This window comes from Tinamus guttatus, unplaced genomic scaffold, assembly GCF_059628265.1.
Source record: "Tinamus guttatus ecotype Peru unplaced genomic scaffold, ASM5962826v1 Tinamus_guttatus_pri_ptg000213l, whole genome shotgun sequence".
NCBI lineage: Eukaryota > Metazoa > Chordata > Aves > Tinamiformes > Tinamidae > Tinamus > Tinamus guttatus.
In genome coordinates this window covers 6112728-6135883 of record NW_028288747.1, presented here as the reverse complement: position 1 = coordinate 6135883, position 23156 = coordinate 6112728, and the positions used below count along the sequence as shown (strand labels likewise).

At 35.9% G+C, this 23156-nt stretch overlaps 1 protein-coding gene across 6 annotated transcripts in view; it reads left to right on the top strand.

Moving 5' to 3' along the window:
* The first annotated feature begins 2234 nt into the window (after positions 1-2234).
* The window catches only part of PCM1 (pericentriolar material 1), a 34377-nt gene continuing 13455 nt past the window's right edge, over positions 2235-23156 (top strand). For 2 of the 6 annotated variants that reach the window (XM_088524665.1, XM_088524662.1), the window contains exons 1-22: positions 2235-2349; positions 3013-3258; positions 3895-4167; positions 4725-4895; positions 8499-8676; positions 9721-9830; positions 10237-10453; positions 10603-10804; positions 11054-11230; positions 11964-12121; positions 12416-12630; positions 14113-14267; positions 14350-14479; positions 15497-15631; positions 16584-16774; positions 17132-17332; positions 18248-18470; positions 18594-18739; positions 19755-19951; positions 20795-20972; positions 21443-21801; positions 22326-22484. In XM_088524665.1, coding sequence (XP_088380791.1) covers positions 2254-2349; positions 3013-3258; positions 3895-4167; positions 4725-4895; positions 8499-8676; positions 9721-9830; positions 10237-10453; positions 10603-10804; positions 11054-11230; positions 11964-12121; positions 12416-12630; positions 14113-14267; positions 14350-14479; positions 15497-15631; positions 16584-16774; positions 17132-17332; positions 18248-18470; positions 18594-18739; positions 19755-19951; positions 20795-20972; positions 21443-21801; positions 22326-22484 — 4117 coding nt within the window. In that variant the 5' untranslated portion in view covers positions 2235-2253. Of the gene's footprint in view, positions 2350-3012; positions 3259-3894; positions 4168-4724; positions 4896-5078; positions 5193-8498; positions 8677-9720; positions 9831-10236; positions 10454-10602; positions 10805-11053; positions 11231-11963; positions 12122-12415; positions 12631-14112; positions 14268-14349; positions 14480-15496; positions 15632-16583; positions 16775-17131; positions 17333-18247; positions 18471-18593; positions 18740-19754; positions 19952-20794; positions 20973-21442; positions 21802-22325; positions 22485-23156 lie in introns of all 6 variants that reach the window. The other 4 variants (XM_088524664.1, XM_088524663.1, XM_088524661.1 and 1 more) reach the window with 3 other exon arrangements.

The following is a 23156-nucleotide window of genomic DNA, read 5'->3' as shown; positions in this document are numbered from 1 at the left end:
TTTTTGATAGGCTACATTGACACATGCCTGGTGTCTTTCTTTGAGAATATTATTGAGAATAATACCTCTCCGGTGGTAAATTTGCCTCAGAGTTAACTAGGGACTGCTAAAGTAAAGATTGTTGAAGGTAATTCCTTGCATGTATTTCATTTAAAACTCACACAAAAGCTGTTGGTATAACAGATATAACAATAAACGTCCCCCCACTTTTTTCAAGGGAAACAGGAAAAAATATTTGCCCGCAATTTTAGTCCAATTATGTAACGCGCTGATGGAGGAAACAGCTTACAGAGTTTGACTGTAAACCCAGATGTCTTTAATCTGGTGAAGAAGAACTTGATGCGCTTAGTGGCACAGGTCAGGGTGTCATGCCAGTGCACATTTGCACAGTGGAGCAATTTATCTGCTCTCAGAAAATGTTTATAGCTTTTAGCTAAAGTAAGCTAAATTGGTGTCTATGCATTTATTCTGAAAGGTTGTGGGATTTGAGTTGTTAGGAAAACTTCTCTGTGAATTTTTCACAGGATTCTTGTATTTGCTCTTAAAAACAGGATGTGAAAAGGTTTAGTGTTACATGGAAGTTGTATTTGTTTTTATTCTCTAAAACAATTACACAGCTCATCCTAGTGAGTATTGCACAAAAGGTGCATTTTTTACAGTTATTCCAAGCAAGTCTGTGTGGGTGTTGCTGCCTCCTCTCATTACAGGACCTTTATTCACCTTCCTTGAACTTGGCAGTAGGGCTTATGCAGTTGGATGGAGCGCCAGATCAATGAGGAGATCCAGTTAAAAACTCACCTGACCTTTTTGTTTTGCTTTTTTATTGGCTCTGCTAGGTTGTGTGGTACCTCTGATCGTGAGGCCTGGTGGAGTTGGTGCTGGGGCAGAGAAGGGGGGAAATGAAGAGGCAAGAGTGGTAGGACGCGGGTCTGCTTGTTCGTTTTGTGTTCCTGTAGTGCAGTTCTGGTTAAGTGCAGAAGCCGAAGTGCTCCATCTCTGTTGACATAAATTAGATCTGTGCTGAATGTAGGCATGGTTATAGCAGAATTGTCATACCTGCTCGCTTCCATTTCCCTAATGTTACTCTGATAGGTTATGTTTGCATTAAAATACTCTTTAGAACGTGTGCCCCTGCTGAATGGGTTGTATTGTGTGACTTGGATGAAACCACGTTCTTAAACAAGGCAGTTAAGTTTCAAGGATGTACTAATTCATTTTTTTTTCCTTCTTTCCTGGAACAGATTGTAAAAATACTTATGATATGAAGGCAAAATCTTAAGTATTAGATCATTTCTTCATCAGCACTGTTTGAAATGTTGAATGAGAGATTAATAGTAGCCAAATGGCTATAAAGTCTTTAGAAATAAATGGTTTTTCATGTCCTTTTATTTTTTATTAAAAGCTAGGTTGGTGTCTTAACACTGCAGCTAAAGTTATTGGGGAAAAGTAATTCTCTGCAAGACTGTGTTTGTCTTTGTACCAGAGCTTTGTAGTTCTTAAAAGGAATGATTTTGTAGCTTTGTACACTGGATCTGTGCTAACAGCAGTTAGACTGCCTAGCTTTTCTTACAATCTAATTGCATATGCAATTATGTATTTGTGTGTGTATGTAAATATATGTGCAGTTATGTGTATTATTAAACGAGCTAAGCTACTTGCACTTCTTGAAAGGAATACTTATTTTGTATTTTTTATCTCTAACAACATTGTTAATGATACTTATGCCAATGCTAGAAATAAAAGTGAACAATCTATACTTAAAGTTTTTTTATTATTATTTTTACAGTGTGTCATTCTGTGGATTATAGAGTAGCAAAATTAAAGACAAAACACTTTTTTTTTTCTAGAAACTATAGTGTGTGGCATGTTATTCTTGCTAAACTATTTTAACTTTTAGTAAAGAAAGTAAAAATACTCTTACTGAGGTCTCTTTTTCTGTATTGTGTCTGCAAGTATCCCCCATTTTCATTATCTTAATACTGAAATAAATGTGAAGTTTTTGGCTTATGGTATGTAGCTTTGGATCTCTAGTATCACAGAGATAAAGGCATGGGCATGCAGTGACTTTAAAAATAAATAAGTCTATGTTCTTACTGTTACATTTGGGGCTTAGTTTCCTAAAACAGACTTGTAGTTTTATTTAATGAGTGTGTCATTCATTATTATTTCAGAGCTTTTGTACACCAACTGATTTTCATGTACCTTTTATTTTTTAACCTGTTTCTTTTAGATTCCCTATACTGACAGTTTGTCATGGCTACAGGAGGTAGCCCCTTTGAGGAAGGCATGAATGATCAGGACTTGCCTAGCTGGAGCAATGAGAGCCTTGATGACCGGCTGAACAACACGGTACAACTCTTAACTTCCAGTTGCCAGGTTATACTGTAGTCTACTGTATGTGCTGTATACTGAATTAACAGGTGGTTTGTGTTAGTGGTGGACAACAGTGTGAAAATCAGGACATTGTCAGTACAGCTTTGCATGAAAGTGTCCAAAAAGACGAAATAATTAAGTAGAGCTAAACAAGAAATGTATATAACTGAGAGGTGTTTGTCTACAGATCTGTTTATGGAGAAGTGTTTTGGGATGAATTAAGGTAGATACAGAGGCACTGTAGGTGTCATAGAATTGAAAACAAATTTATTTAAAATAAACTTTGTATTTTAAAAGTTCTAAACTACTTAGTCTTCCGCAAGGCAGAAAAATACAATTTAAGATTAATTTGAAATTGATGAAATGCTTCATAAGATAAAATAGGTTAAGTATTCCCTAACTAGCTGTTTTTAATGGGTACAGTGGAAAAAATGGTATCCTGTAATGTGACATTTGCTCTCGACAACTTCAGTCATGGTTTTAGCTCATATTTTTGTATCTCTTTACTTAGAAAATAGAAATAAGTTCCCTTTCACTGAATTGAACATCTGGGGTGTTTGTTTTAAATCTCTGTGTGGCTAACAAATGTGACTTCTTTTTTTTTTTTTTTTTTTTTCCTTTTCTCTCCTTCTGCATAAGGATTGGGGAAGTCAACAGAAGAAAGCAAACAGGCCTTCAGAAAAAAATAAGAAAAAACTTGGCTGTGAAGCAGAAACGAGGCTTACTAATGATATATCTCCAGAGTCCTCACTTGGTATGGGTCGACGAAAGACCAGGACTCCGCAAAGTTTTCCTCACACTAGATATATGACCCAGATGTCTGTTCCAGAGCAGGCTGAGCTAGAAAGACTGAAACAAAGAATAAACTTCAGTGATCTTGATCAGGTTTGTGTGCATAGACATTATAAATGTCTATCTCTTAATAATTACACAGTCCACTAAAGAAAGTTTAAGCTAATAAGATAAAAAGCCTAAAAGCATGGTGGGAACATGTAAAGTTCAGGACCCTGAGCTCTAGCACTTCTCTGGAGATAAAGCTTGTTCAGTCTTCCCTTCTCCACATCAGTGGAAAGTATGAGGGACTAATTCTGGTAACAAGCAGTGGACTTGTGTTAACAATTTCAGAATAGAAACTTGTTAATCATTGCCAAAGTTTTATGTTAAAACTGCTTTGGGCCATGAAGCTATTTCAAATGTGACCCGTTGCTTTGACTTACAGGGTAAGGGCTGAACCTTTACTGATACTCATAAAAATCCTTCAGAAATGTGTATTATGGCAAAAATATGGCTACTCAAAGGTTTTTTGAGTAAAAGAAACTTTTGAGGAAGTGAGAGATGTATGACAAAGGTGACCAGTGCTAAGTTTAGCCAGCTTTTGGCTAGTCAGTGAATAGTCAAATAACTTTGTGATCAGTCTAGCAGTACAGCAGAACAGGTAATTCTAGTAGTGAAGCTAATCAGAATTGAGAATATATTGAGTAAAAAATTATAACAATTGTTTTTGGCCTTGTTTGTTTATAGAGAAGCATTGGAAGTGATTCTCAAGGCAGGGCAACGGCTGCTAACAACAAACGTCAACTTAATGAAAACAGAAAGCCCTTTAACTTCCTATCACTGCAAATAAACACGAACAACAGCAAAGATCCCTCCTCAGGTTCCCAAAAAAAGGAGTCCGGGGGATCACTGCAATGTAAAGAGTTATTTGGAGCTGCTCTAAGCAAGGATTTCTTGCAAAATTGTCAGATCTCTAATCAAGAAGATGGAAGAGGGGAGCCAGCTATGGATAGTAGCCAGGTATTAATGTAGCCTATTAGTCTATGGAATGGGACCTTTACTGTTACTTGTCAATGCATCTTTCTATATTTTCAGGAAATGTGACTCTTACAATTCTTATTTGCAAATACATATCTTCCCACTGCTCTAAAAAGCCAACTCTTATTGAGGAAAATACAAAGCTGCAGTTAGGAATGTATTGTTCTTGGTCTAATAATATTGGATGTCTATTTCCTGGTGAAAGAATGAAATACTTTTGTCTTAGAGGTTGGTTTTATTATATAGTTCCAGAAAATATTTTTATATTTTAATATTTTTGTACGTTGATAATGCGAGCTCAGTTCTATTTTAGCATATGTGGACAAGAAGTGCCATGCTTCAGCCTAGCAACTTTATGCATGCACGAATCTAGCCTTATAAAGCTTGTTGATTTTTAACTGCTTCCTGAAGTATGACTGTAGGATGGAAGGTACTAGCATGTCATCCTTTTATGAGTCATTTGCTGTTGCTATTGCCATGTTTTGTGCCTAAGTTAATGCTAGAGCTGAATGCATTTAGTAATTTCGGTGTCTTTACAGATTGTGAGCAGACTAGTTCAGATTCGCGACTATATTGCTAAGGCCAGCTCCATGCGGGATGATCTTGTAGAGAAAAATGAAAGATCGGCCAATGTTGAGCGTTTATCACATCTTATAGATCACCTTAAAGAGCAGGAGAAATCCTATCTGAAATTTTTGCAAAAGATGCTTGTAAGTTTGGGAATATAATACATTTGTTTCTCACTATGAGTTTTCCTTTTTTTAAAGGAGTTGACCATTGATGTGTTGGTGGTGCTACTGGGGGTGTTGGTTTTTGAGATACAGTACCTTCCATGATTCATTTTTGCTGCCCCATTTACATAGCTTTTGATTTATGCCCCTGAAATATTTCAGGCTAGAGAAAATGAGGAGGAGGATGTTCGGACTATAGATTCAGCTGTGGGATCTGGTTCTATAGCTGAGAGCACATCGCTAAACATTGATGTGCGGTCTGAGGCTTCAGATACGGTAAGCTGCCTTTCGGTAATTAAGGTGCTGAAATGAAGACTTGTTTGTTTCTTACCCCCTTCCCAATTGATGTGACAATGATATAATCCACAGTTCAGCTCAAAAATAGTAAATTCCTGTACCTTCTGTCCTTCTATGCTGCGTGTAGGTGCAGTTTTTTGTTGTCGATAGTTATTGCTACAGGAGCTTTTTCTGAAAACAAAACAAAAAACCATTTGTTGATTTTTTTTTTAAAAAATTTTCTTTCTAATTTTTCTTCCAAACAAAATGGAGGTTTGTATGTGTACTTTCCCAGAGGGATGCAGTGGATTGATGTAGAAAGGAATAGTTTACTATATAGTTTTCTGATTTATTGGCTTGTTTCTCTTAGCGGGAAAACTTGCTGGTTCTGCATGAGGAGAGGGTGGGAAATTAGTTGTTGGTGGGCCAGTGATCAAGTACTGATCTAGTAATATGGTGGACGTGTTGCTGGTGGGCTATTGATCAAGTAGTGATCTAGTTTTATGGTGGAAGGATGACCTAACACAGAAGTTGCTCTTCTTTGGAGAATGGATGCCAGTCAGAAGGAAGGTTCTGAATTAGATGCACAGGCTTGTTTCCTCACTGTGAGAGACTTTGCAAAAATGTTGTAAACAATTGTTGTGGAGTATGTAGAAGCATAACATATTCTTTAGAACTTCCAATCCTACTTTTGCACCGAGGAAAAATAATAGCGAGCCAATACTCAGGTTGCCAGTTAGTGCTGTGGATGTTTTACATATAATAAGTACTTTGGTGCTTGGAAATAAAGTAGTATTTAAAATATTAAGCTATTATCATAAATATATTTCCTTTTCTAAGAAGCTGTTCTTCCTGTAAAGAAATAAAACTGTAGACATGGAAGATCTAACTTTTTCAAATTTTTGTAAAGGCTAGTATGGAGTGGTAGCCATATAAACTTGAACTTGCTTTTTTCTTTTTTTATTTAATTTCTCCAAAAATTGTTTTAGTTTTCTATTTGGCTCTTAATTTTACAGCTAATGTCTTGCTTTTTTCAGGCTGCTTTAATGTATTAAATATAGAATGAAAACTACTCTTAAAACATTGATTGCTAGTTGAGCCTTATTGTTACATTGTTACAAAGTTCTAAGAACAAATACCAAAAATAACACCTTTACTCATGTAGGTTTTATTTGATAGAAATTGTACTTTACAGTGTATGATGAGGTGTTAGTGGTTAGGTTTTTAGCTTAAGAATGCACACTAAATTGGAGCACACATTCAAAAGCTCACATACTAAACTATTTAATAAAGGAAGGAGCTTTTATCTTGAGCATGCGGCCTCACATTGAGGACAAACTAGGAACTTCAGCTTCACAAGAACAGGTTACAGAGATTGATGTTACAGCAAGCCCTAAAAAGAAAAGTGACAGAGCTGCTGTGAATGACAGGGAAATCTGACCTAGGAGGACTAATACCAAGAGCATGGGTTGCCTTTAAAGGTACACTTCAAAATATTATTTTGGCCTCAAAAATAGGTTTTATGCCCTCTGATTTTCTCTCTCTCTCTTTTTTTTTTTTTTTTTTTTTTTAGCTTTTCCGATCTAACCTGCTTAACATATTTGTTAAAATGAATGTTTCCTTCTGGCCTGCTTATCTGTATCCAGCTCTTTCTATTGAATGAATCTTCTCTAATTAGAGTTGTTTTGAAGTATGCGGATTATTTCTAAATAAGGTGCAGCTGATGCTTCAGAAGAGACGGGTTGTAATTGACAGAGAAAGTTTTACATCTGACTCTGTACAGCAGTCTGACTTGATGTAGTGGCAGATGACCTTTCTGTTTTTTGCTATTCTCTTTTTGGAAAAATGTCTTTTAAATTGTTTTTCTGGACCGATAACAAGTTCTCACTAATAGTTTGCTAAAGCAAATTTATGCCAGTATGGTATGGAGAAACTAAATTCGGAAACTGATGGGTTGCTTTGACTTGTACTACCTTTTTTTCTTTGTAGAACTGTTTGTATAAAATAAATTTAAAAAATCCCTGTTTAGATGCAGGGAGGCTATGGGGCTGGCGAGTATATAAGTTGTTATCTGCATATAGCTTTTCCATGGCCTTGTTTTTTATTTTGACAAAAAAGTCAAAAAATAATAATAATAATAATCAAATGCTTTGATCTTTTGTTGAGCTTATTAGTCTAAAGTAGAAGTAGACTTGAAAAAATAGGTGTTTGTTTGATGAATTTAAGAAAATCTGTTATGTCAGATAAAGGTGTGATTCTTAAATCTGAGAGAGACTTGGGAATACATCCCTCTCTCTCTTTCCTCCCTTCATTCCTTCCTGTGATTATTTCATTGTGTGTAGTACTTTGCATCTACTCTGCTTTCTATATACAAGATGAAAAATTTAACCAGAATATGCAGTGCCAGTTGCAGTGCATGTTTTAAAGCCCTGTTCCTGAGAAGTTTAAAATTCTGCTGGAAAGCTGAGAGTTCCCTTATATCCAGCTAGGTGATGTCTGCTGCTTTTCTGATGTTCAATGTGGAATGTGGTTTGGCTTGAAAGAATTTTGTACCTCCTGAGCGAATGTACCTTATGGAGGAACGATGATACATTTTCAAGTTAGTGTTCTTTTTGTTAGGAATTGTTAATTATTTAAAAACACATTTTTTCATGTTTTTATCTGTGGAATATTGTAATTCAAACTCGATCAGGTTCCTAAATATTTCTGTGAAATATCTGCAATTAATTTGCTGCCCATACCTGGATAAATTTTTTGAGGCAGCTCTCTAGCCATTAATTGTGAAGGGAAAGTATGTGGAAGATAGCTTTTGACACTGAATTGTTAGTCTATGGAGTTTTAGCATACGTGGCAAAAATGTACATTTGCATCTGCACGCTACATTATAGGTGAGAAAAGAATAGCTGCCCAAAACTTTGTTGAAAAGCTAGAAACTTTAGATTAGTAAGTCATTCTAAAGCTTGTCTAATATGTAGCACCATGATAACCATATGCTATGTTGTTTAGCTATAGCAGTGGTATAGCTTACTGTGCTCTTATGTGAATATGCAATTGGGAGGACAGAGAGATGCATGAGGTTGTCATTTTTATATGATAGGGTAAATGCCTGGAATTCTACCTAATTCCTGGGTGTGGTAAGCATGTGTTAGTGGTAACAGGCCATAACAGAACATATCATTTGTTTTTTACCTTTTCACACTTAACAGCCCGTGCTTTATTAAAGTGCTTTATTTAAATCTTGTTTTTTCACTAATACTTATCAAATAAAATGCCATAATTATGATAATCTTTTTGCATCTCTTTTAGGCCAGAGATCCTCAACAGGAAGCAAAAGAGGAGCTGGAGAACTTGAAGAAGCAACATGATTTATTGAAAAGGATGTTACAACAGCAGGAGCAATTGAAGGCTCTTCAAGGAAGACAGGCAGCTCTTCTTGCTCTCCAGCACAAAGCAGAACAAGCAATTGCTGTCATGGATGATTCTGGTAGGTAGTATGACAATATATTTTGATAGATAGCTTAGCATGCTGATTAAATGATTAAAGCTGGAATTGTCAATTAAAAGAAGTCATTTTACTTTTTTTTTTTTTTTTTTTTTTTTTTACTTACAAGGCTTCTGTTTATGTAAAGAATTGACAACATAACATTGCAGAATGACTTGTGGCAGACTAAAACCATGCAGTTGAATCTCCATTTCAATGTTTAAAAAGATTCTCTCATGTGCCTTGCTCCAGTGATTTCCCTGGCCCGCCCACCCCCCACCGCCCCCCCACCATGTATCAACTCAAGGATGGGAAAGAATATGGAACTAGTTAACAAAATGGTAGAGTTGACTGTGGGAGAAAAAGCAGAGGAGTTGGCAGAGAACCTGTAGGAAACTGCGACAGATGCAAAGGAAGCTGCTGCCTTTGAGAAATGTGCTTCTGTGCTTCCTTCTCAAATGGCTTCCAGTAACTGCTTTTCTCTTGTGTTCTTTGTAGTAGAAGACCTGTGATGGAATCTTCTTCATCCCCTTTCCCCAAATATAGAAAACACATCCCTGTCTTGATAAAGTGGGTAGAAAATGTGCTCATTTATGGTAAACTAGGACTTCATTTACATTTTCTTCAATGTTCTTTTTTGTCACAACTTCATGGGTATCACTCTTGATAGGAGGGTAGGAAATGTACAGAAATTAATTCAGCAAAATTGAATGAATTCAGAGCAAAGTATTTCACTAAATAAGCATTGGATCTGAGCTTAGACCTGAAGCTCAGAAACAAGAAATAAGCTTTTTTGTTTTAATTTTTTTTTGAAATAAAATTACTTTATTTTTTGCTGTTCTTAGGTTGTCTCTAGTCAAGAAGAGTGTATCAGTTTGAGGGTGATTTAGGCTGGTAGTCTAAAGTTGCTTGGAAGGACACAACATTCCAATATAATTGCTGTTGCCTTATATATTGCATATATTGCAATATGTTAATGTTTTTAGGCTTCATTTCATTGCCATAGACAAGTATTTACATTATTTTTCTACTTTTCTCAATTGCCAGTTGTAACAGAGACCACTGGCAGTGTTTCTGGAGTAAGTCTCACATCAGAACTGAATGAAGAATTAAATGACTTAATACAGCGCTTTCACAACCAGCTTCATGATTCTCAGGTCAGTATTAGTACTGTACAAGATGTTTCCACAAGCTTTCACCAGTATTCTTTTTCTTTCCTTTTTTTTTTTTTTCTTTTAATTTTTACTTTTGTTTTTACTCTTGAACACTGCAGTTAAATGTTGATGTCCTCATTTACATGAATTTGTTGTTGGAGTAATTAAGGCTCTTTAAAACCATGAAAGCTTAGCATGTTTGTGTTCTTAGAGGTTACTGTTATAACTGGGATATTCTTAGAATGCTTTCAACACCTGTTCAATTTATAGAAGTTCTGTGTTCTGCTTTTGAGCCTAGCAGGTCTAGAAGAGGGTTTCTTTTTCTTTACATTTCATTTAGTTTCTTAGTTACCTTCTTCTGAAAGTTTTTTACAGTATTCTGAATAAAAATGAAATTATTCTTTTTTAGACACAGTCAGTGCCAGATAATAGAAGGCAAGCAGAAAGTCTTTCACTTACCAGAGAGATTTCACAAAGTAGGAATTCTTCAACATCAGAACGTCTGTCAGATGAGAAGGTACAGCTTTTTAACAAGATGCGGATGTTGCAGGGTAAAAGGCAAGAATTGGACAAATTGTTAGGAGAACTTCATACACTTCGTGACCAGCATCTAAATAACTCCTCTTGTAAGTAAATTTAGGCAGAATTATATATTTTTAAGAATGTAACTTGTAACCAGTTAATGATTTATCACTAACTACTTAGCTGGTGGAAAAAGTTGTGCTAAGGCAATATTATTTAACTGCTCTTAATCAATTATATTTCTTGTCTGCAGTTTTTCCTGCATCAGGTTCTCCTCAGAGAAGCATTGATCAAAGAAGTACAGCGTCAGCTGCTTCTGCTCCTGCAGGCATAGTGACTGTTGTCAACGGTGAATCCAACAGCCTGGCGTCATCAGCTCCCTATCCTCCCGATTGCCTCACTTCTCAGAATGAGAGTGAAGAAGAGGAAAATCTAAACCCAACAGAAAAGCTCCAGTAAAGTGTTTTAATTATCTGATCTTTTTTTTTCTTTTTTAAAGCAAGCTCTTTGTCTTAAGGATGTTCTGTATTTAATCTGCTTAATTTAGTATTATGTTCTGTTAAATTCTTTTAGACAGTAGACATCAAGCATAAGGTTTTAGCATTGAAATGACAGTTTTCAAGGATTATAGGTGATATATATATTTCAACTTAGAGATGCAGTTAATACAGCAAAACATATAGCACGTTCTTTTTTCTTTTCAGGAAACTAAATGAAGTTCGTAAGAGGCTGAACGAGCTGCGTGAGTTAGTTCACTACTATGAACAAACATCTGATATGATGACAGATGCTGTGAATGAAAACACTAAGGAAGAGGAAGAAACAGAAGAATCTGAAAGTGATTCCGAACATGAGGATCCACAGCCTGTTACAAATATTAGGTTATTGTATTGTTTTTGTCATCTTAAATTTTGGTAGCCAAATCGTCACAGGTTTTCTAAAGCAGTTTTAGTCAACCAGTTTTAAATTAATATGATCATTATGTTAACTTTCTGAAATTTTTATTTAAAGTAACTCTTTTATACAGATGATTATTTGTAGTCTTGTTCTTGGTAGCTTGTACACAAATGTAGATTTACTTGAACATGTAGAAGATCGTTACAAAGGTCTTCTAAATCTTTAACTGCTTTATATGTAAACAGTGAACTGTGTATAGAACTCCATTAGAAGAATAACAGGTTTAGGCTATAGAACTGCAATGAAAGAATCTTCAGTTTCAGAGCAGCTTGCTGAGATGTAGTTTTATAATGAGACTGCTCTGTGCATTCATGATCTTCACTGTGCAGAAATGAGTTGTAATTTTGCTGTGACCGATGTACAGCTTGTGTAACAGACATGCCTTTTTTAAACTGAATAATTGTTTGTAGAGCTAGCAGGGAAGTACTCCACAATAGTGAAAAGAATACTGAAGTGATGCATATTGAGAAATTTTGAATGCCTTAACCCATTCTCAAGAGAATTTTATAAGGTGTTTTTTTATAAAAAGCATTGTAAAGACATTTCCGTAGCAGCCAATGAAATATTTTTAAAATAGATTTTAAATTATTTGAAAATAAAGGAAGTCATTAGTATTGGTTCTTAAAAAGTTAACGTCAGTTGTATGCTTTACCCTAGAAACCCTCAGGGAATCAGTAGCTGGAGTGAAATGAATAGCAACTCAAATATACAATGTGGTGCTAATAACAGAGATGGAAGGCATCTTAATACTGACTGCGAAATAAATAACCGATCTGCTGCTAATATAAGGACTCTCAAAGTATCTTCCACTCTAGGTATGTTCTAAAATCTTACAATTTCAAGTATTAATATGTTTGCTTATAATTCTGATAGCCATGCAAAGTCTGGGAGAACCTTCTCTGACAAGCAAAATGTTCAAATATTCAGTAGTCTAAACAGGTCTCTCTCTATCAGAGAATCTGATAATTCTCTGGAGTCTGGTAATTGCAGATGGCATGTTTAATTCAGGGACTTTAGTCAGTTGTGTTGTGTGACATTGGTAATACTTGTTTTCTTGTTTTTTTTTTTTTTTTTTTTCTCCCCATCTTTCTTTTTTCCCTCTCCTCTAGACTGTCATAATAGGGAGGATGACAAAGGTGTTGACCTCCCCCAAGGTGAAGATGATGAAGTTGAGGAAGATAGAGCTAGTGAAGATTCTGTGTCTAGCCACAGAAGCAGCCTGGGGGATGCTGCTGGAGATGCTGAGTTTGAGCAGAAGATTAGTAGACTTATAGCTGCGAAACAGAAACTTAGACAGCTGCAAAACCTGGCTGCCATGGTGCAGGTATTCTGTAAATATAAGTCTGTGCACAAAAATGTTTATTCTTTAGTACATGTATTTTTTTTATATATGTGTAATACTAAATTTACATGAGAAAATGTAAAATTACTTTTTAGTAATTTTAATAGAGAAATTTTAATAAAGAAAAATTTCTGTCTAATCCTCAAAATGCTTATTATGAGTGGGAAGGGAAAATACTGTTTTATTTGTATGAAGTTGAAATTAATTTTTTTGGTACTGAAATCTGGATTCTTTGTAAAGGTTACCAGCTTAAGAGTAATTTTAATACTAAAAGACAACACTGAATTACCAAAACTTTCCCAGTAAGCCTAATATTTTTCAATCAATCTTGATCTGTGTGGTATTGTGTTTTTTTTTTTTAAAGCTTTTAATGAGTACTCCTGTTTCTGTTGGTGAGAAAAAAGTTTTAAAGCTTTCCCTAAGGTACTTGAGGGGCAGCTACGAACTGGCAGTGTTTTCATAATGTCTCACAATAGTTTTCATGGTGTTTCTAAATAACAGTTTTTCTTGAATTTGATGTCCTCACAGAAAGCATCTATGTAGGTTTTTATATATTTTGGGTACGTATGGAATCCGCAGAAGTGACCAGTTTATATCCAAGAACTCTCAAGTCCATTTCAATTAAGATGTTTGCTTGGGTAATGGCTACAGTACAGGCCCTGTATAGTTATATATTGTATATGATTATACTGCGATCAAAAATTTCTTGGCATTTCTGTCGGACTTAGTAGACAGGATCACTGTGAAAATGCTATCTGCACAATAATGAAAAAAAAAAAAAGAAATGATGGAAATGCCTTTTTCTTCCCTTCAATTCATGCTATACCTTCCTTCACGTTTACTAGGTTAGCAGCTTTACATAGTAGCAATAATATGGTGGGTATATATAGCTTTTTATATACATCTTTGCTGGTGATCCTTCCCATTCACTGGGTTCTCTATTAAGAAATGTCATTTGTGAAAACAGCACAAGCAGCAGCTACGGCTTTAGTATTTTCAGATTAAATGGTGAATTAAAAATACAAAACCATCATAACTAAGAAAAAAATACAGAACCATGTTTTAAAAAACTTAAATGCTTGTAAGAGCAGTCTGGTTTCTATTCTGTGTGGGGGGTTTTATTATTATTATTGATTTCCAAGACTGAGGTAACAAAACAGTCTTGTTGCTCACCTTATGTTATCTTTTTTTTCTTCTTTTCTCCCCTTTTCTTTTTTGTTATGCCTGTGTTTCTATCTATTCAGTAAAGTGGTTCATGCTCAGAATGAATGAGAACTTAATTTTATACTAGAGTTTTCAGTAGTTTAAATTTCAAATTATAAATTGAGAAGTCATCGTGAAATTAATCTGAAATAAAGATAAAGGTCTTCAGGCTCAGATAAATCTTCTAAAGTAAATGAAAATTACTTGAGAAATTAAACTGGTGTGGCAACTGGAGAATATTTTGACTGCTCCTCTCTTCAGGATGATGATCTGGAACCTCAAACAGCAGTTGCCAACACAGCTAATAGGGGTGACTTGTTTTCGGATGACACGGAGGAGACAAAGCAACAACCAAACAATGCCCGGGCAGGTGCCAACAAGCTACGAAAAGATGTAGGACTGAATGAAAAAGCAAGGTATGCTTTTCTCCAACAATATGAAAATCATGACTTTATGAAATTTCTTGCTAGGTGATATGCAATTATCTTTTATTTACAGAGAGAAATTTTATGAAGCTAAGCTACAGCAGCAGCAACAGGAGCTTAAACAGTTACAAGAAGAAAGAAAACGACTGATTGAAATTCAGGAAAAAATTCAAACGTTGCAAAAAGCTTGTCCTGACCTTCAAGTAGGTAGAATTTCTTTGCTACCTTAAGCTAATGAGCAGTACAAAGTCAAGTATCTTTAACAGGATTTTTTTTTCCTAATTATGAAAAGTAACTGGTGTTCAGGATACACAATTGGTAGTTCTTATTTTACGTACTGTGAGATGATGGATTTCCAAGGCTGGACAAGAACTCTGATTATTTCGTCTGTCTTGGCCTCCTCAGTCTTTGCTCAGGTTTCTGTACAAGCTCATAGTTCTAGTATAGCATGTCTTCAAAAGTTACATGGTCCTGGTTTAAACTCTTCAAGGATGGAGAACTGTCCATCTTATTTTTTAGCTTAAATATTTTCTGTCCATATCTAGTCATTTCATTGTCATCTGGATTAATCAGTGTCTGGATTTCTTCCCATAAATGTATGCTTGAGGATCATGTTGAGTAACATCCTAGCTTGAAAGGTCCTGGTTATTTGCCTTATAACTATATATACATGTTGCTTAGAATGTGTTCCCATCCAAAGTCTGTTTCTTCAAAATTATACTAATGGATGATTATGGAATATGTCATTATAAAACACAGTTATATATTTATAAAATATATAAATAGTTTAAATTATGTTCACAGATAGTTTTGTGCCGCTCTTCAATAGTCTTTAGCTTTATGGGACAAAAATGCTTTTTGTTCTCAGTGTTACTGGTGAACCTGTGTTATCAGTGGCTTGTCTAAGGAAAATTGTTCAGGGTATGTTCCTTTACAATCATATTGTATTCAAAATGACTGCAGTATTGTTCTTGGCAGTCTTTGCAGACAAACTTATATCATAAGGTGAGCTATAAATGGCCAGTAGTGTGTGTCTGTAGCATTCTGTAATACTAACTTATTTCAGAGCTTCTATTTTTATAAGTATTTGATATTAATTTTAAGATCCTTCTTGCTGAATGCCAGCTCTGCTGTCTCAATAAGTCGTAAATATGTTGGGCATTAACAGTGCTTAGGTTTTAGGAAGTTACTCCGCTTTGCTTTTGGGTTTTCTCTTTCAGTTGTCAGCTGGTTTTGGTAACTGCCCAGCAAATAGACAAATTTCACCAACAACTTCAACTCCAGCCATGAACGAGTGTCATGGGGCTGCCAAGCCCCTACTTGAACTGGATGAATCTGTGCCAGTTGGCAATGAGGTACTTGATACTGTTTCATGCTAGCGATTTTCTGTGGCTTAGAAAAGGCTTATAGAGAAAAGTTCTAGATACCTTAAGCTTATTTTTATTTAGTATTCTGTATTTTTGAAGGGCAGTGGAAGCCATTTTCATGTGATGTGTGTAACTTTTGTTTTACTCTGGGAAGAAATAAATATTGAGTTAAAATGGCAAGATTGCTAGTCCCAAAATTAAATGTGCTGGTACATACTGATGCACATGAAAAAAACCTAAAACCAACTTGGATTATTATGAAAAGATAGCTATTGGATTTTTGTTGGAAAGCTGCTTAGCTGCCTCATAACTGTCTAGTTCACTCAACTTCATGCTTCAGTACATTGTCTCTTTTCTTAACATCTGCATCTTCCCATCTGGCACATTTTCTGTTATATGTCATACTGTTACTTTACACCTTCACGCTTTTGTAAGAAGAGTCTTAGCATTTGTGCTTTCGCTGTGTTTAAAGTAGATAACGAGTCTCCCTGCTTGTCTCTTTCCCTTTAGGTGCTCTGTGCAAACGTATTCTGCACCCTGAAGTTTCTGCCAATTGCAGAAATGCTTGATTATTTTTTCTTGCATCCTAAACGTGTTTATCAATAATTTGCAATATTTCCAGATTTCTCCAGAGGATAATTTTATCATGCTACTAAGAGCTAACTAATTACAAGGTGTTTGTTAAATGTTGCATGAAACATGCATTGCTTTTCATATAAAACTTCTGTTCTATAATTGCTTTCTCATTTTTTTAATTAATTGGAATAAATACCAAAATACTGCATGTATATTATGTTTTGCTGCAATATGTCTTCAGTTACAGTATGATACCAATGCCTGACCAAAAATTTATCTATGTAGTATGAAATGCTGAAAACTTAACTGTGTCTTAGTCCCACTTCTTGGTTAATTCTCTAATACACTCCGTTCTTCTGCATAGTTGTGGTCTGAGATGAGGAGGCATGAAATTTTAAGGGAAGAGCTGCGCCAGAGGCGAAAGCAGCTGGAAGCGCTGATGGCCGAACATCAGAGGAGGAGGGAGCTGGCAGAAACAATATCCACTGTTGCTGCATCTGTCAAAAGTGAGGGCTCAGAAGCTCAGCACACTCCGCAGCAGAGCAGGACAGAGAAGTAAGAACATGAGTCCCTGTGCATGTGGGTGCTTCTGTGTTTTGTAAAATGCAAGTCTTACAGCGTTTTCCTAGGGGTGCTGAAAGAGATGATATGTAAGTGAACAATAAATTAGTTTCTCAGCTTGTAATGTGCTGTACAGCATTTATAACAACCATAGGGTAATAAAGACAAGGTTCACTGTGAATGAACCCTCCTGCTATTAGAAATGTAGATTTGATTTTGCATTGGTGAGAGGATGTGTTAACCTGCTGGATTTAGTGCCACCTGATTAACTGAAGATAGACTTAATATTTTACTTTGAAAAATAAAAACAACTGGCTCACCCTTTTAAACACCTGTTTTCAATATAACTAGGACAGTGGCAACCTGGGGAGGTTCTACCCAATGTGCCCTTGATGAGGAGGATGGAGATGAAGATGGTTATCTCTCCGATGGGCTTGGTCATGCAGAAGAAGAGGAAGAAGATGAAGAATCAAGCTCTAATGACACTTTCTCTGTTTATCCCAATAACAATGTACCAGAAAGTGCCTTTTGTGCTAAAGAAAACAAAGACAGGTTAGTTGCACTACTTACTTGATGCCAGTCAGGGTGGATATGGAGGAGTGTGAGGGGAAAAAGGAGCTCTGTGTTAAGTAGATAAAACTGCTACAGCAAAGTGAGATCTTTCTGCTATTTAGCGAGCTGTGCCCCATGACACTTTGTCAGAGTTTCTGTACCTGTCATGTGTAACTAACCTAGATTATTTCTTCTGTTTTGAACCACATGAAGTATTACTTGCCATTGAACTCTCTGGTTAGGTTACTGCAGCTCCTTTTGTTCCCGTGCTGTTTTAGTCAGCTTAAGAGAAGATGATTTATCAATTTTTTTGCCCTGATGTTGATTAGGGTTTTTATGTTGTTAATCAGTAATTCAATAAATTTAAAACCATGAAATTTTTGCTTTGTATTTGCTGGCTTTGGCAGCATGAAAAAGTACATTTGAGTTAATTTCTGATTAGCATAAATATTTTAACATAACTATTTTACTCTTGCTTACCTGATTGATTTATTTATTGACCTTTTTGTGACATAGCAAGGTGCCATCTTAAAAATAATATATATCATTTCAATATATATCTTTTGAGTATGTGGTCTTCTATTCTGTGGTTGTGTCCATTAATTTTTATTATAGTGTGTGGATGACTTTCACAGAATTGATATGAAAAATCAGTATCAAGCAATCCTGACGGCAAGAGCCAGAAGCATCTTTATCTTTTTTTTTTCTTTCTTTTTTTTTTTTGCCTCTTTATTGAAAATAGGTGCATTTGGGATATGGTAGGGTTGACAAATTCGTGGTGGTTGGCTCAGGCCATTTGAGTGTGCTAGCCAAATGAGTTGTTGGCTTTGAACTGAAATGGCATTTAACTAACTGAAACAACCATAAGAGAAAGTTTAAAATGTTAGCTTTTGTGCTCGTTCTTTTTCTCCACAGGTGGAAGAATTGCCGTCCTCTTTCAGCAGATGGAAATTATCGTCCAGCGTCTAAGAGCAGACAGCAGCAAAACCTTAGTATGCGACGGCAGGAGAACCTTCGGTGGGTGTCTGAACTCTCCTATGTGGAAGAAAAGGAACAATGGCAAGAGCAGATCAACCAGTTGAAGAAACAACTTGAGTTTAGTGTCAGCATTTGTCAAACTTTGATGCAGGATCAACAGGTAGATATATAAAGAATATTTTTTGTTTATGTTTTTTATTCTAAATATTTCCAGCAGTAACTCCTGTGGGTGTTTTTTTTTTTTCCTGTAGCTGGTTCATCAGCGTGTATTTTCTTTTTACAGACCCTGTCTTGTCTACTACAGACTCTGCTTACAGGCCCGTGCAGCATGATTCCCAGTAATCTTGCATCTCCGCAAGTACATCTTATTATGCATCAATTAAACCAATGTTATACTCAGCTGACTTGGCAACAGAATAACGTTCAAAGGTTTGTCTGTTAAAATTAGACTGTGTAATTCCAATAATAGAACATAGTTATGTGAATAATAGATAATGGTTAAATGTTCTACTACACCTATGAGCTGATTTTGAACTTGGAATTCCATTCAACCTTGGGGAACTCCCCTCCCCACTTTTTTTCATCTTCAATCACCATTTTGAAACCTTTCAAAAAGTCTCTCTAAGTTTCTCAGTTTGCCCCTTTAAAAAGAGGCCAGTCTTGGGCTGTCTACCTAAAGACTGTTCGTATAGTTTCAGGTGGCTTTTTTTGGTATAGACTTGCCTTCCTTGAATACTGCTATTGTGCCTTTATTTGCTGGACTGCCTAGGAAGATTCCTGATTGTAATGATGATGGAAAGATGTTGGAGAAGTTATTTGTCCTTTCTCCATCTTGTTAGTAAGAGTTAACATTTACCCATCTGCCATTGGAAATAGCTTCTGAACTACTTATATGTATATATGTAGATTATAGTTTAGAAGGTAGAAAGTACATTATTAAATTATTTTTAATATGATCTTAAAACTGTTCATCATTCAGGATTCCCCAAGAGTTCCTGCTTGCCCTGTAGAGTATATTTGTGGTTTTTGACTAGCTGATTCAAGAAGGAGTTCTTTACATATAGCAACTGAAAATTTAGCTTGTGTGCCTTAACCCATCATGATAGTGTGTGGCAGATGGAATAATACAGTCTCAAATGACTAATTACAGTTTATAAATACAACTTTCCTTTAGTTTATCATAGCCACAGTGAGTACCTTGATTGACTAAGCCTTATGTTAAGTCAAAGAATTTCAGTTTACAAACATTTTGTGTTAATACAGTTAAACTCTTTGTTAATGACTTGGGTTTTTAGCATGCTGTTGTCTTTCCATAGCACCAATATTCTTCTGTTTATCTTATTTCTATCAAGTTGTTTCCTTGTGTCACTGTAAGTTTCTAGGCCACCTTTCCTCCCTTCCTCTCTTCCTCCTCCCTGGGTGCTTATTTCTCTTTATTTTCAAGGTTGAAGCAGATGTTGAATGATCTAATGCGCCAGCAAGAAGAGCAGCAGTGTCAAGAGAAGTCATCCAAGAAGGACAGAGGCAGTAGTGCACCACCACCTCCATCTCCTACTGTGTTTTGTCCCTTTAGTTTTCCCCCACAACCTGTGAACCTTTTCAACATACCTGGGTTCACTAATTTTTCTTCCTTTGCTCCGGGTAAGTGTTACTACAAATAAGGAAGAGTGATACAAATTTCTAAAATTCCTGTTAAGAAGTGATTTAATGTTGATGTGGGACTTGAATTGAATTGAATTCAGCTCTCTTTTGCCTGGAAATACCTACAAATAGCAGTGGATTACTAGCTTGCTTGATAGGCATGTGGAGTAACTATTGACTTGGATACAATATTCCAAACCCGTATTCTGCCAAATCTACTGATGAACTTGAAATGGAAACAAGTTTAGATGCTTCATTGTACCCATTAGATAGTATTTCTTTGTTGAAGTTGTCTTAGTCATTAACGGATGTCACCTTTTTCAGGGAAACTGGGAAATGGATGTAGACTTAGTTTATAGCTTTCAAACTCTAACATCTTCTGCTTGAGAATGTGTTTTAAATAATGCAAAACCTGCACAAAGGAATACTTAAATTCAGTTCCTTGCAACTGTCAAGTTTAAGTATTATGTGTTTGTGTGAATACTTGTTCTGTTGGATTTTTTTTGATAAAATCTTCATGCAGGTAAACTATGCAGGTAAACTTACATGTACATTTTTATCTTTATTGGTAAGAGCTGTTCACTGGAATATATATATTTTTTGGTTCTCTGAATTTTAGTGGCACGTAGAATATCAGTGATTTTCTTTTTTAACCTGAAATGAAATGTTTGAATTTGAAATGTTTCAAATAAATTCTTATTACTGCAGCACTTTAAAGATGTCAGTGTTTTTTGATAATGTTCCCTCCATGTCTTATGGGTTTGTTTTTTTGTCTTTCTCTCCCACTATCTGCAGTGCCACAGTGAGGCAAATAAGGTAACACCTGATTCATTTACTTTGTAGGTATTAACTACAATCCAGTGTTTCCCTCTGGTTTTGGAGATTTTGCACACAATGCTTCTCCACAGGGTGAGCAGCAGCAGCAACATCCTGTAGATTATAATGCTTCTGGGAAAACTGAGTACATGGCATTTCCCAAACCATTTGAAAGCAGTTCCTCTAACAGCGCAGAAAAAACAAGGTATTTAATGTCACACTGCAGCTTTTTCTAGTTGACTCTCTGCTCTTTTTTTTTTCGTGTTTTTGGAGGAGGTTGGGGAATTCATCATTCTTATAAAGATTTGATCTTGAAGGTAAATTTAATTCTAAGATGAGCTTTAATTCTGTTGTTTCTTGGATGTTTTTAATCAGGTGAAGTGTACACTTTTCTGTATGCTAATTTAAATGTCCTCTCAATTTTACATGTTCTCTCTGATCACTGTAAAGCTGGAGTGATTTTATGATAGCAAGAAAGATGTTTTTAGCTTTTGAAAATGAACTGTCATGAAGATAACTTCACAGTGAATATTTTTCTCTGGGTTACAGTAGATTCTGCTGAATTAGGGCAGATAGCTTCATCCATAATGCAGGTTGTTTACTTGCCTGGTAACACTCACTGTTTCTACCCAAGAGACAAGATTATATATTGTATTGTTTCTGTATTTCTAACAGAAGGAATCATAGACAACCTGAAGAGGAAATGGAAAACAGAGCAGTTTGGCTTCATGACGGCCAGGATGCCAAAAAGGATGATCAGTCTTACCTGAAAGCAGGTTTTGCTGTTTCAGTTCAAAACACTCCTCCTAGCCATAACAATCAGTCTGATACGAACAGGAGAAGAGAGTTTGACGAGGAGTCTCTGGAGAGTTTTAGTAGCATGCCTGATCCAGTAGACCCAACTACTGTGACCAAAACATTTAGATCCAGAAAAGCATCAGCACAAGCAAGCTTGGCATCAAGAGATAAAACACCCAAATCAAAGAATAAGAGGAAGAGTTCTTCCCAGCTAAAAGGCAGAATTAAAAGTACTGGTAGGTTCTAAATTAATTTTAGATACCAAGTCAAACTCAACTTTATTTAGAAGTTTTGTTCTATAGAATTTACTCTCCATAAATGGTAGCTTTGACATTAAATTTTACTTGAAGAAGTTTTCACTGAAGCATGAATTCATTTTACATAACACAAGTAAATAAGCTTTGAGTATTCATGTTGTAAAAAATTGTAAGGGATTTGGGCATCATGAGTGAACAAATAGTGGATGCAGATATGTTAAGACATGAAACAAACTGCCAAGGGAGTGTTCCTTTTCATTATGTCTTTATGTTGAAGTTGGATGACGTGCTTCGATAAAATACAGAATCAGAGTAACATAGTGGCTGAGCGGCTAGAAAGGGACAGGACTAGCCAGCATGCATGACACTGTTGCAGGTGCTGAGAATTGAGTGATGCCACATGGCGTCGGTGCCCAGAGGGAGAATTGTGGCTTGGAAACATCTCTGGTGTTTTGGATCTTTGAGGTGGCCCCTGAAGCCTAACCCTTCCCCTCTCCCATAAGGTTATGAAAGTGCAAGTGCCTCTAGTGTGTGCGAGCCCTGCAAAAGCAATAAGAGCAGACACTCTGAAGAGGTGGTTCACGCAAAGGTGTTCAGCAAAAGAAATCGAGAACAGTTGGAAAAAATAATTAAATACAGTAGATCTACAGAAATGTCTTCAGGTATTTTTTTATGAATTTCAGTTTTTTTTTTGTGTGTGTGGATTGCTTTGTGTAAAGGGCCTCCATACTCAGTTGCCAGTGCAGTACTTAAAAGCACTTGTATTGTGACAAGACGGAACACATTACTTTAGCATGCAGGTTTGCTTTAATTCCTAAGCATGCTATAACCATTGAAAACTAAAGATTGGCCGTTGATTGCTTCAGGGTTTACAGTAGATTAGATACTTGATTAAAATAATTTGGAAACGGAAACTGTTACAATATAACAAAGAACAACCTAACCTACCAAAAATCTCACTTTTTCATCCTTTTGTGAAAAAGGGCAATTGTGCAACAAATCAAACTTTGTTTAGTGTTTACCACTGTTAAATTCTAGCATTTAAACTATGTCTTGCTGCATGCATGTTATGTTTCTGTTCGCGCAGAGGGGCTCTGTTACATGACATTCAAGTTAAATCTTAAAACACCATGTAGAAAACTCTTGCGTTTACCATCTGCACTGCTTTTCTTGCATCTGGACCACGAAAATAGTCTCTCTTGTGTCGTTAGGTTTGGCAGTAATTTTTTGTTGGGAAAATGCAGATAATTCAGCCATTGTAGCATGATGAACAGCTTTGTCAGTGTGGTTATGGTCACGCTAAGAGCTGCATTTACTGGCGTACATATCAGTTC